Below are 14,617 nucleotides of genomic sequence, written 5' to 3' on the forward strand. Positions count from 1 at the left end.
AATAGCTTAATCAATTTCGTTATATTTAATATTATCATTTATCAAATATTTTTATTTAATTTTAATTTTATTTTTAGTGACTTTTTATTTATTTATATATGATAGTAAGTTTTAATGTAAAATATTTTTATTACTTGCAATTGACACACGCATTCCTTGATATCACTAGCAATCATTATCTGTCATGAAGAACAGTCATCGTAAATGAAAAGCAACAAGTAATGAGATATTACATGGTCATTCACAAACCTCGGAATATAGTTTGTAGCTTTCAGTTGTATTAGGAAACTCAAGATCTACTGTGTGTAAGATTCAGAAAAAAAAAAATGATAATGAGAAATAATAATTATTTTTAAGCATAGAATTGCAGTAACAACCAAAATCATATAGAAAGATACATGCAAGAAACTAAATTTTATACCTAGTAATAAAGAGAAACATTGGGCAATTTTGCTCACTATCATTTGCCACCAAAATTCTACAAGAATAGATGCAAGGTTATATATGTAATTGAAATAAACAAAGATAACTACACCTCGCTCCATCTTCTTTGTGTTGATCCTTAATTATACCTAACAGGATAACACCATTCTCTGTTTGATATCTTAAGTTTAAAAAGAATTTGCTAACTTGCACAAACATTTAGTAAATAACCTAATTCTAGTAGATCAAACAAGAGGTAAATTATTCATCTCGTGTCACTAGCAGCTATATACTGGCACATGCAATTGTATCGAATTTTATCCATGACTTTTTAATTTTAAGAACTAATTACAGCTCTATGTCTACATAAAAAGAAATTTCATGTTACAACATTTTTTGCTGATACAAAATTCATATTACTTGTTTCAATTTTACATACATTTACACTTATAACAATTAAGTATTTAAGTCAGTCCTTTGCAGTTTCCTGCTTCTCAAATACAATTTTAAGTAGTTGGCTTCATTCATCTTTATGCATGTCAATCAATCCAAGACAGCGGTGCACAGTGGCCAATGTCAAAACCACTATAGCGAGATAATGGTTAGTAGGTTAGCCACTATAATGAAGTTTATTAATACAAATAAGATAATTTAAACTATACACTTAAATATGCTTAAAAAATAAAAATTCGATCTCAAAATTAAGGACATTCTTAGTTAATAGTAAATAAACATAGTCCCAAGCTACCTAGTCAATAATGAAACCTCCCAAGTTACATGCAACTTTGAATTGTTTATCTGAACACAACATAGGAATAAAAAATCGAGGAAAACAAATAGACATGCTAACGAAGGAAAGAAAAGAATAGAGCAGAAAAGGCTAGTGGGTTGGCCTAAAAGTTGCTGGAGCACTCAGGGTTGGTTAGAAACACATAAGAGAGTTGTGGGTTAGACAATTTGTGTTGATTAAAAGAGTTGTGGGCAAATTGCAGAATTATCTCAAAAAGATTGGATGAACAACATACAATTAGGTGGCAAAGAAGGTTTTTTAACCCCCTTGTTACGAATCAAGGTCACTAATAATACTATAGCTGCTAATAGCTGTAATTATATCTTTCATCAATTTTGATTTTTTTTTCTGCTCAAACTTCAACTCTCGCATGGTTCCTCAATCATGCCTTAGCAAGCTCTTCAATCGCTTCAATTTAAGTAACATAGAACAAACTAGTTTGGTGGGTCAAAATCGAAATTAGTTAAACAAGACCCAAATCATAATAACAGGTTAATATCCATCTACCTCATCACCATTGACTTCAGACTTTAACTTGTCAGACTCGTATTCCTCTAGATTCTTCCCCTCCTAACACATCAAAATAACAAGTTCAATCAATTATTGCAGTATATTACATTATACTATAAAATAAGAGTAAGTAGTATAAGGTAAAAAGTATTCACCAATTTCTTATTGTAAGCCAAAATAGTTTTCTCATACTCTTGTTTCTTCTTTTCGGTCGTAGCAACGAAGAGACCTTTTCCTCTGAAACATTAAATTAATGCAAACTAGGTTACAAAAATGTGGATATCATCAATAAATTAGGATGCTCCTTCTTGAACTGCTCTCTGAACTTTGACCTAAACCAAACAATCACAAAAACTTCAATCGCGAGAACACAAAAAAAAAAAAACGAAACGAAACGAAAACAAATTTGGTATCAAAAGCAAACGAAAATTTGTACATGAAAATGAAAAAAGCGCTTGGAGGTCTCTTTCACTTGTTAGGAACCTTAGTAGCTTTCTTCGATTGTTTCCATCCGACAACACCAGTGCCCTTGCGCTTCAACCTAAATGGCGCATCGCAAAAAAAAACGTTAAATGACAACCAAAAGATAAAAACACAGAACACAAAATGATGAATGACAGATCGGAAAAACCAGATCTAAAAAATATATTCGTTTGTGGAGAAGAGAATGAGTAATTTTATATCCTTAGAATAACACAAAAGCAAAGTCTAAGTACATTGTTGCGCGAAACCGATCGAAACAACAACAAGAGAAGCCCAAGCACGTGTATGATTTTTATTTACCACAAAGTTGCTGATTCCCGACGGCACGTGTCGTTGAGGTCGATTCCGAAAACGGTGTATATCTTATGGTTGTTCGGCGCCGGTGCACAGACATTGTAGGAATCTGAGAGAAAGAGAGAGAAAGAGAGAAAGTGAGTGAGGTTGTACTAGCTAGGGATTTAGGAATTGTGTGAGGCGTGAGTGTGAGAAGAAAAAGAGAGACAAAGTGACGCTGCGAAGAAGTCAAAGTGCCGCCAGCTCCCTCAACTCTCTCAATGTCACAACGAAGAAGTCGAGGCGACGAAGAAGGAACGTGAGAGTGGGAGAGATGGCCTTGCAGAATAAAAGAAAGAGAGAAAATAAATTAAAAATAATAACCAATTCAAAGACGGTCTCAAGAGAATCGTGTTTGTAATGTTTGAAATAATTACGAAATTGCCACCATTATATAAACAAAGGCGGTTAATAAATAATCGTAGTAGGTACCACGCCGTTAAAAATGGTTTTTTTAGTAGTGTGAAGAAGTTTGTGGCCTTCTTATCCTAAAGGTAGCCGTCCCAGGGCATTTTGACCTTGGCAGCGGAGAACTCAAGGCACAAGGGGTGCCTACAATGTTTTTGTTATGGTAAGGGGATTGCTTACAAAATCAATAACGAAAATTGGTTTGTTAATTTGGTATGCACCCCTGTACTACAATGAAAACACATTTTCGTTGTAGATTTTGTACACAGTTATGCAGTTATGCCAGGAAGACATATTTATGTGAGAAGAGTACTTTTGGGGGGAAAAATTGACCACTTGGTAAGAACTAACAATGGTGTTGGTGACAATAAAAACTCCCTTGTTTCTTATAGACTTGTGACTATTATTATTTAAAATAAAGTCATTTTGTTTAGTATTTGAAACAATGAGGCCTATGGCCCAAAGTACTTTTAAGATAACTAATGGTGTGTCTTCTACTTTAGAAAAACCATGATGAAAAAGAAAATATCAAGGAAGGGAATGAAGGAAAAAGGTGACATACTAGAAGAAAGCTGAAAAATCAAGAGGAAAACACTCAAAAAAGTGACATAGGGAAAAGCATGACAAGAGAGTAGAAAATGAGAAGGGTAACCAAAAGGATCAACCTGTCTCCCCTTGTCATCGGCCAAAAGTGGGTTGATCTACCCTATTACACACAAGAAAAGTAAGTTGGAAATTTAAACCCTTCATATGGTCTTATTGATAGATTTTGTGCCAAAAACAAAAAAAACTACAAAATAAATAAAAAAAATCAATATATTGTAATCGATTTAATTAATTTTCTTTTATAAATATTAAATAATAAATTCTTATTAAAAAAATTAAATATACAACCTTAAATTTTGAATAATAATATATTTAGATAATAAATAAATTAAATAAATATTAATTGTATTTTTGTTTTATAAAAAATGGGTTGACAACTCTATTTACTACTCAATTCATTTTTGTGGATCAAAACGGGGTAAGTCAAAGCCAGGTGATGGGTTGAAAAATTTAACTCAATCCGCCAAATAAAGGACCAAAGCCGGTTGACTTGGGGAGTTCAAGCCATTTTACCACCCTTAAAAAATCCAAGAAAAAAAAAAAGAGAAATGGTCATGAAATAAGTTATCTATAGACATTTTTCCAAGGGTATAACTGGAATTATGACCTTAAAACTAAGGTAAAAATAGCACATCGGTTAGAAATTTAAATTACTATGATTGGTATTATAACCAGTACAAGGCTTTAAATTTGATATCAAATAAAAAAAACACACACATCTCACTAACTAATGCATTTTAATTCTAACAAGCAAAGAGACATGATTAAAATGATGCTTTAGGACAAAGATGTGTCCTCATTTTCTAAAACCAAACACCTTTCTATACAAACTTGACATACTTAAAAAAGATTTCAATTTTCAAGTCAAGGAATCATATGTCAAATATGGAGCGTCGTGAGTCGTCTTCACATTTACACGAGGCTGCATGATTATGATTTTTGACAAATCAAAAGAATGTTCCTTTAATCTTTAACATTGTTGTCTGGATTGGACTGATAGGTCTATCAGTTAATGAAGCAATTAACCTCCCAATTAACTTTTTTGTTGAATGTAATAACTGTGTTTTCTAGGTTGAACTAGATTAAACAAGTTAAAACTAGAGTTGAATCGGGTTAAACTGGGGTTAATTAAAAGTTATCATGAATTATAAAGCTTGACGTAGTGCTAACTTTTGTCCCGCAATGAAAGTGTTATATATGTAAGCTTAGATTAATTTAACAATAAAATGTACATGAAAATTATATATACATGTATTACTATTTGAATATTAATTATATAGTACGATCAAACAATGTAACCTGTTAAACCTATATTGAAAATTTTGACAGTTTGCTTTCTGCAGGTCAGGCTTTGAAAATATTGCTTTGCACAAATCACAATCTCACTACTAAAAATGTGTGTTTTTACGATAACAAATCTACGACGGTTCTTTTGGAACCATCTTAAAAAATGAACCGGTGACATTTTTGTAATTATTTTACTAAAAAGACACATTCTAAGACGGTTATTGAAAAACCGTCTTAGAATGTGTGTTGGTGATAACTATAACAGCGCGTTTTAATGAAAGACCGTCGTCATCTCAATTAAAATAAAAGCCCTTATATATAGTCCATGTGCAGCACAACCAACAAAGGAACCCTAACCCCCAATCCCTCTAGAATGCCTCTCCGTCTCCGCCTTGCTCTCCCAACTCTCCGCCCTCCTTTGCCTCCTTCTCATCGCGCTCCCTCGATTGTTCCCCGCTGACGTCGTGTTCTTCGCCGCCCAGAGCGAGCTCTCTGTCTACGTCGACGCCTTCATCCCCAAGGGCTTTCACCGCCTCCTTGACGTCACTAGCAGCATCAAAGGTTCCCCACTGCGGCTTCCTCTACAGACACTAATCACAGTCATATTCAGATGAAGGCCTTTACTGGCACCCAGGCTTGAATATTTTTATATTAAAGGGAAGATGATAAGGGAGCAACAGAGAGAGTAATACTGGGTGGACAAATAGAAGAGTATAGTTATCTGAATGGATCTTCATCTTAGTGTGCGGTTTCCTGTTTCACTTCCCTGCTTCTCTCACTCTCATAGTAAGATATTTTTTCTTCTTATTTTCGCAAATAAAACAACTATTGTCACCAATCCTTATTGTACTTTCTGATTTACATTTATTTATGTGGTAACTAAAACTTCATAAAGCAAGTAGTTAATTTTGCTATATATTGAAGATGTTCTTTTTCCCTAGCAGCGGTTATATTATTCTATTCGGTGGAACCATCGTGTGCCAATTCATTGCTATCCTCGTGGAGGAGTAGTACTACTCCCAGTAGGTTTAGACGTGTAGTTCACGCTCACCATTTTTCATATCACAGGAATATTGGTTTCAAGGGAATCCAAAATTCAGCTACGAGAATTAATACTGGTTGCTTTAAGCTGGGTTTTGAAATTGGTTTTGGTGGAGTTGTATTATTTAATAATAAACACAATTTCTTACTTTCTATATAAATCAATGGATAAGGTTCCCAACCATTGGTATTAAGAAGAGGGAATTGTCAAGATATTAATGCATTCTAAATTCTCAAATTATAAGTATTACTGCATTTTATATTGTCAAGATATTTAATATATTTAATTTTTCACTTAATGCTTTCTGTATAAAACAATACAACGATTCATAAAAAATATTATTAGAAGAGTAATATTACTCAAAACTATTATATATATATATATATATATATATATATATATATATATATATATATATAATTTGTTTTTTTTTTTTGTTAAACTGATTTGCTCTTCTTTGATTGATTGTTAGTTTTTACTTGTTAAGCTGATAGGGATTCTACAATATTGTATTCTATTGCTACGAAAGGAGCTAAGTGATAATTCTCTCACTTTTATTCATTGACATTCATAACATATTTATACGCGGATACAAGATAATTTTTCCCACAAAAAAGAATAACAAACTAACAGACTATCAAAATTCAAACTACAGGTTGTTGAAACTAATTTCAGGCAAAGTAGTGGAATTGTATAACAAATTGAGGCAGTTACACGAAGTCCCTTAGATGGGTTGGTTTGCTGCTTCTCCTCTTGGGCCTGCAGTTCTCGATAATTTTACCAAAAAAAATCATATTTAATTTTTCACTTAATAATTTCTTGAAAAAATAACAATAACCCTACCCAATCATGTAAATATTAAACTTTGTTGTATTGTTATTTGTTAATCAATCATAGATTAATGGCATAGTTAGGTTCACATTTTATAATATTAGGCTCTATTTCATACTAATTGGCCTTTAATCAGACTCCAATTCATCATTCATTGAGACTCTTGTTGAGCAAATATTGAAGCCATCATTGTCCACAATCATTCCTAAGAATTCAAAGTAGCTAATACCTTCTTTTGTTAGTTTAAATAATTCTTTTACATATAGTATTTTAGTGTTATCATTTTAAGGTTGAGAATATGAAATAAAAAGAATGATCATTCCATAACCCAGTTAAAAACATTTATCCTTTTTTTCTTTACACCTGTGCACTGCAGGAGTCACTGCTAGTTTGGATACAAATTTTATGTTGATCACCAATACTACTGTCTGTCTGATTACTCTTCTATTTCTTTCAGCCAAAATTTCTTGATCTAGCTTTAGGTGCAGCTTTGGCAATTCTCCTGACGTTAGAAATTATTCGAGTATCTTGATATAAATTCAAGTATTCAACTTACTAGGAGGGATGATGTCATATTTTGAAAAGGTTGTTGTGTGAGTGTGTGTTCATGGTTCAAGAATTCAATATAATATGATATTTTTACTATTTGCTTATATGATTTTTTAAAACAAAAAATGAAAAAATAATATGATATTTTTTTGTAATTAAAAGTGAATAAAAAAATAAAAAGAAATATCTCAAATCAATTTGTCAGCTATATACTCCTGTGGAGCATTTATAAGAATTCATTATTGCAGCTTCTTTTTTTATCCTCTGACTTAAAACACCAATTGTTTATACTAATACAATTAGGGTTCCTTAAAATTAACGCTTAATTATATAAATGAGTAACTTAATTATATTTTAAAGTTTAATTTGGTCCTGTAATTACGAGGCCAAAAATAACAATGTTGGGGAAGATTCCAGGAACATATATATATAGAAATATTGATTAATACAAGGAAGCTGTGAGAATACCTGGATTTCTTATTTTAAGCTTGGAGGCTCCCATCAATTATGCTAACATCACATATCTCAACTAGAGGTTAGTTTCACCTTTGTAAATTTCATGATGTAAATTTCATTTTGGTGCATAGATGCTACCCTTGTTACTAAACTATTGACATGTTATGTTAGAACGTTGTAAATTTCATGATGTAAATATCAAGTCTTACTATAATCTGTGGATGCTCTCACCTCCCATTTTCAACTTATGACTATGAAGAGTCATAAGTTTGTGTGGAGCTATCTTTCTATGTTAAATAGTAGAAGGAAAGAAGAATAAGAGAGAAATAATTACACCCAAAAGAATTTCATTTTACATTGGTTCTAGAAAGACCGTTGTAGAATGATATCCATTCTAAGACGATCACTCAAGACCGTCGTATAATACAATACATTCTACATCAGTTCTACGATAACCATCGTAGAATGTGTACCATTTTAAGGCAGTTCTTACCACGTGACCGTCTTAAAATGATATCCATTCTAAGACGGTCTTTCAAGAACCGATGTAGAATAACTATGACATTCTACGACGGTTTTTCTAGAACCGATGTAGAATAGCCTACCCTTTTTACGACACCGCCTACAATGACGATCGTAAACCGATGTAGATTGACCTAATTAACCGATGTAGTATGATATTTTTCTAATAGTGTCTATATATAGTTAGTGCCTAGTGATCCACATGATGCTAAGTATGAGTTGAGAGAATGACTTAAATGGTTCAATTTCCTTTTTCTAAATTACTTAAATAGCCCACAAAACCTTAATGTAAGCCTCAGTTGCAGGTGTGCCTTTAGGGGGATCATTATGGTTCTGTGATTTTCAGATATGCATCTCATATTGGTGCTTGTTCCATTACTCTGGCTGAACTTGGGGAAATCTTTATTGGTATTGATATTGCTTGGGAGCCAAGGATTCAAAGTTTTCACACTGGAATATGATTCTCAGGTGACGATTAATTTTTTAATTCATGGTTTTCCTGAATCGTATGTGGCTTTTGGTATGGTTCAAAGGATTCTTCAGTTCACTCAGATTAGAGGGAGTTTTCAATGGTCTCATACTCTACGAAGCAAATCAAGTTAGAGACTTATTGGCAAATTACGGTCAATCCTTAAATTGTTGTTAGAGGATCTTTGATTTTTTTTCATCTTTTATTTCTCTAGTGGTATCAACATATTTCTCATACTATTTCCCCTCGTTGGTTTTTAATCAAGTTTTCCTAGGGCTTGGGGATCGCCCTTGTGATTCATAAGAAAAATAAAACACTATGGAGCACATGGGTCAACTAAAAGTGAATGTTAGAGGAGAGATTTAGAATTTGAGTTTTTGGTATGTAATTATGTTAAATACTAAAAGAAAAAAAATTGTTGTTCATAATGATCTAATTTAGCATAATTATCTTCAGTAAAAATTCCTTTAAAAAATAATTATATACTAAAATGATATATAATTAGTTCAAATTAATTTAATTCTTCATTGGGGAGCATTTTAGAGGAGAAATTTTTAGTTTCATGATCTTAGATTGAAAATTTTGGTTTCTCATGTTTAGTTTAGTACGTATCTTTTTTTTTTAAAAAAAAAATAATAACATTCTCTAGAAAGTATGTTTCTGAGAATGTTTATAGCTAGATTTTTTACAAATTTTTTTTCATGAGAAGAGATGGAAATCTAATTTTTCCTAATTATTTTTTTATTATGGTAAAAATGTCAGATTATTTTTATTAGATTATTTAATATGATAGATAATTAACTATCTAATATAAATATCATGTATTTTTTGACTCATTAAACTTTTATAAATATTTCAAATAATATCTATGAGAAATTAAATCGATTTTATTTGTACTTAAGAATCATAATTCACAGGATTTAGGATTTATGATTTTCAGGAATTATGACTTTTATGAAAAAACGTTTTTCATATAAAGAATTTCTTAATATAAATTTTTATTTACTTTAGAGTATCACTTATTTATGCATGTTACTCTTAACCATTTAAAAGAGAAAAATATTATGTATTGACACTATAAAAAGATTATGTATGAACAATATAAAAAAAATATTTTACACTGATTATGTATAGGCATTAAACTCTTTAATTTAATCATACACTTTAAAAACTCATTATAAATTATGGCTTAAATATATATTTTTTTAATAAATATTTAATTTTTGAGTTTAATTCCTAATAAATTTTTATTCGGTGTTAAATCCCAAATAAAACAATATAATTTTGTTTTAGTCTTTGATATTTTGTTTTATCCCAGATAAATTAACAAAATTTATGTTTATTCCCTTGATAAATTAATAAATTTTATTTTAATCTTGACTAATAATAAATGACAAAAATTTATTGATATTAAATACAAAATTCATTGATTTATGAAGGATTAAAAAAGTATCAATAATTAAAACCAAAATTATTGTTTTATTAAGAATTTATAGCTAAATAAAATTTATTAGATAGCAAAAATAAAAATAAGATATTTCTTAAAGATAAAAAATATATTTAACCTTAAAATTAACACAATTTTATACTATTATTCTAAAAAAAATCATCTGCCACTAAAATATAGTATCATGAATTACAAATTTACATTCACGAATTCAGTAGACAAGATCAAAATATGTACTTAGAGATTCAGAAGTCGATTTCGCACATGGCAGGGTGAAAAGAAGCCACCTTATTTCCATTATTAGAAGTCAAAGGTACCTTGAGCTCACACGTGCCTCTGGGATAGTAGTGACCTAACTGAAAATCATCAAGCCTGAACCTCATAGTAAAATGAATCTTAAGGTCAATAGGGAACATCCCATCTTTTTTATCTTCCGCGATTTGGTCTCTATTCAGCCCCATCACACGTTGTCCCGAGAAAACAGCGCCGAAGAAGTTCGTGCCCTTCTTGTCCTGAAGGTAGCCGTTCCAGGGCATGTTGACGTCGGCGGCGGAGAACTCCACGCGCCGGTAAAGCGCGTGGGCCCGAACGACGTCGTAGTAGATCTTGAGCCTCTTGTTGGGGTTGTGCGCGGTGATGTTGAGAACGAGGTCGTAGTAGAGAGTGCTGTTGTTGGCGGTGTAATCAAATTGTGTGAGGTTCGCGTCAATCAGGGTGAACCTAGATGAAAGTTATAAGATTGTAATTAAAAAATTAAAGAAAAAACGATTAGAGAAATATAATAGGTTCAAAGTTTATCGCTAAAATTACAATACAACTAATAATTAATATTTGCCGATTAAAAAAAATGATGAACCTGAAGGAGCGTGGTGTGATGATGATGTACAGGACAAGAATCGCAAGCATGACGATGGTGATTATGAGAACCAAAAGGATCCAGAATGTTTGGCAGAGGCAGTGACAGCATCGTGTGCCGAGGCGCTCCTTCGAAGGAACGGCGTCGTTTGGTCGCGGTTGGGTATCAGCCATGTCTGGCGCGGACAAGAAAATTCGAACGAGCGTAATTAAACTATGGTGATGTAAAGTGCGTTTTGTTTCGTGGCTGCGAAGTGATAGGTATGTGTATAATAGTATATGTTTATGTGCAGGATAAGGAGGGGTTGGACTATTTGTCAAAACAAACGCGCTTTTGACTTCACTTTGCGCGTCTGTCGTGCCATGTTTGACATTTGGGCATGCGTAACTCAGTCATCTTCACACAAACCTTCTTTTATTTTTATTTTTTTTGGAAGCAGCACAAACACGTTCAAATATATATCCTCCGGTTAAAATTTGGAGAAATTAATCTCATACAATAAATTATATAATTAAGAGAAAGGAAAAGAGAGAACAGGGAGAAATATTGACAATTTTGTTGTTCCTTCTCAAGTGTATGTTGTATCGTACTAGTTATCTATTTTGATTATTTGTCTGGATTTTGTTTCAAGAATTGGGATTATTTTACCTTGCAAATTCTTTATTCAATTTCACAGTTTCGATGAAAACAAAAGGAATTTGAGGGAACACGCCATGTACGCGAGCAGTGTTTCAATTAGGTGGGGTGGGATTTTTATTGCATGGTTATTTTTTAAAAGGTTTATTGCATAGTTAATGTGCTTGGATAACATAAAAGAATTAATTTTATCCTAGAAAATTAGGGTGGTACCATAAAAAATATAAATAATTATATTTTGTTTTATTGTTTTCTCTCAAATTAGTTGATCCATTCACTCTCGTATTTGAGTTAAGTTGCGATAGTGGCTTAGGATTTCGGTTCGGATCTTAGAATTCAAAACAAGTAATTTTAATTTTTTTAGTGTTAATTGAAGGTACGGAACAGAATAGGTTCAGGCTCCCCATAGGACGTACGGTCTAATCTACGTCAAGTTCAAGTTAGGTTAGGTTTTTTCAGAAATAGGTCAGGCTTAGATTTTTCTAAAAACATATTTGATTAAAAATATTATATATTTAGTTCATTTAAAAAATCTTTTAGATCTAATAAGTCAACATATTTAAGCAAGTATAAATTATTATCATTTATATCAAAACTAGTCGGTAACCCGTGCGCATGCACGGGTCTTTTGTCTAACTGATTTTCGATGGAAGAATAAAAAAAGACATTGTAAAAAGATAAAAGGAGTAACATTCATATTAAATAGTTGTAATGTCAAATTATTTGAAGATAAATATAAAGACGTCCGAAATAAACATAAACAAACATTGTTTTGCAAAATAACACCGTAGATTTTCCTAATCTATATCACTATCATCCCAATCAATTGCACGCCTGATGACAACTTCCCAGATCTTCTCAGCACACCTATAGTAGAATGAGAGCTCGTCTCCATGGCTAAAATCACCTTCTTGAAGGAATTTATACCAAGGGAGAGTGACATACTTATCACCAATGCCTTTGTCGAGCACAACTACATTCCATTGCAATGGAGGTCCGAATCTTCTGAGAATTGTCATATGATCACCACAGTGGATTAGGCATTGTGTGACAGAGGCTGGAAGTTGCTGTAGGGAAAAAAAGAGTTAGGCATTGAAATTAATATTTGTATAGAAGATATAAATGGATATGAATATTTTACCAGTGGATAAGGTGTGCCTAGCATTGATTGGGTGATTTCATATGTCCAGATGTGTTTTCCTGTTGCACGGTGCCTTTTGCATTTCTGTTGGTCTAATGGTGGAGTGAAGTGGAAGTCAAATTTTGAGGGGTGGTCGCAGGCCAGGAAATTTATCGTCACAGATTCATAAATCTGTAGTTCTGTCCTCAATCTTGTTAGGCCATCAGCAAAGTAAAGTTTTCCTTTGTGTTGTCTGACTTGAATTTCGTAGGTTTCCCCATCATACTTAAATTCAACAATTTCAGGATAATTTGGTAGCCATTGGCGCTAATAGAAGCCTGGTATTTCTATGGCGTCCTGCAATGGGAAAAAAGTATTTAAAAAAGGAAAAACAATATCAGAAGCACAAAGGATAAAATATGGAAATGAAGGTTTTGATTTAACCTTGTCACAATGGAAGGCAGCTTTAAATTGCAATATCAATGGTTGTCTGATAGCAGACAATCTCAACTGCAGTGCAATGAGAAAAAAATGGACTTAGCATTTAAAAATCATGTATATCGACCAATTTAATTGGCTGCAGGTCTAAATTGGGGTGTTGCTGCAATGTAGTAGTAATTGGATTTAACAGTTCTAATTTAGGATAATTAAAATAAGATAAGAGAAGATGCATATAATATAACACCCAGGAAATTAGATGCAAGACATGAAAATAAGGAATACAGAACATGCATAATTCATGCAGAGTAGCGAAAGTCAAAGATCAAACGATGGCTGAAGAAAATAAAATAGAGATCAGAAAATGCAGCAAAAGCAAATACAGTAGCAACAAAAGTTCTTAATCAGAGATCATATGATCGAACAGATAAGAAAATGCATTTCATGATTCGAATTAAAGGCCAAAAGCAAGAAAGTTTGAAAGAGCAGAATCAGGATTATAAAGAGAATATAATAGATGATGTATATCAGAGATGATATGATCGAACAAATAAGAAAATACACTTCATAACGCTAATTAAGGACCAAAAGCAAGAAAGTTTGAAAGGGCAGAGTCAGCATCATATAAACAATGTAATAGATCATGTATATAACCGAACTACTTTGAATCTTAATACAATAGTTGGAAATAATGGTAATAGAATGCTACGAAATTTAATAGGCATTTAAAAAGATTTAACTTAATATTGTTTCTGTTTTGTTTAGGATGGGGTATAATCGCACAGGATATGCATAGGCTGTTTTTTCCTACATGCATGAGTCAAATGTTATTCTAGATGACATGCTACCTAGGGTCCATTGACAATGACAATATAGTAGCATCATTCAAAATTATTGAATAATTTTCAGGATTCGTTAGCAATGAAGAAAAGTAAATTAATATTTAAATTTCTTACTATCTATTTAACAATAGAACATCAGAATCACTGGAACAGGTTTTTGAATTAGTATCAACAAAATGTCCAGATAGAACATGCATTGCGATAAAAGCACAACATGAATGCAAAAAGTGTGAGGGACAAAAATATGATTTAAACGTTACTAATATCTAAAGTGTAAGATAGATGATAACGTAGTATGCAAGAAACCTAAGACAATGGGCACAAATAAATGAAGCAGAAGCAGGGAAAATTGAATTAGGGCTTTGCCACAGGAAAGAAAGTTGAGTGAGACAATGATGGATTCAAACGTAGAATTGTTCAATATGTTTGTCCTAAATTGGAATTTGAAAACTTACAAACATAGATGGCAATATGTTGAATTTTGGTTCGGGATATGGATGAAAAATGTAACCAAATGCAAGGAAATGAATGAACATGCAGTCAGGTTTGGGTTTAGGCTTACCTTGCTT

At 32.2% G+C, this 14,617-nt stretch overlaps 1 protein-coding gene and 1 pseudogene across 1 annotated transcript; both read right to left on the bottom strand.

Moving 5' to 3' along the window:
- Nucleotides 1-1,705: 1,705 nt before the first annotated feature.
- LOC121172944 (uncharacterized) lies at nucleotides 1,706-5,577 on the bottom strand (annotated as a pseudogene).
- Nucleotides 5,578-10,268: 4,691 nt separating this feature from the next.
- On the bottom strand, nucleotides 10,269-11,295 carry LOC100787531 (NDR1/HIN1-like protein 10). Its single transcript, XM_003535759.5, has 2 exons — nucleotides 11,013-11,295; nucleotides 10,269-10,876 (listed from the first exon to the last, which is right to left on the bottom strand). Exons 1-2 carry the CDS (start codon nucleotides 11,183-11,185, stop codon nucleotides 10,402-10,404), a joined length of 648 nt encoding a protein of 215 aa, XP_003535807.1. The 5' UTR covers nucleotides 11,186-11,295; the 3' UTR covers nucleotides 10,269-10,401.
- Between the last annotated feature and the right edge of the window lie 3,322 nt (nucleotides 11,296-14,617).

This window comes from Glycine max, chromosome 10, assembly GCF_000004515.6.
Source record: "Glycine max cultivar Williams 82 chromosome 10, Glycine_max_v4.0, whole genome shotgun sequence".
NCBI lineage: Eukaryota > Viridiplantae > Streptophyta > Magnoliopsida > Fabales > Fabaceae > Glycine > Glycine max.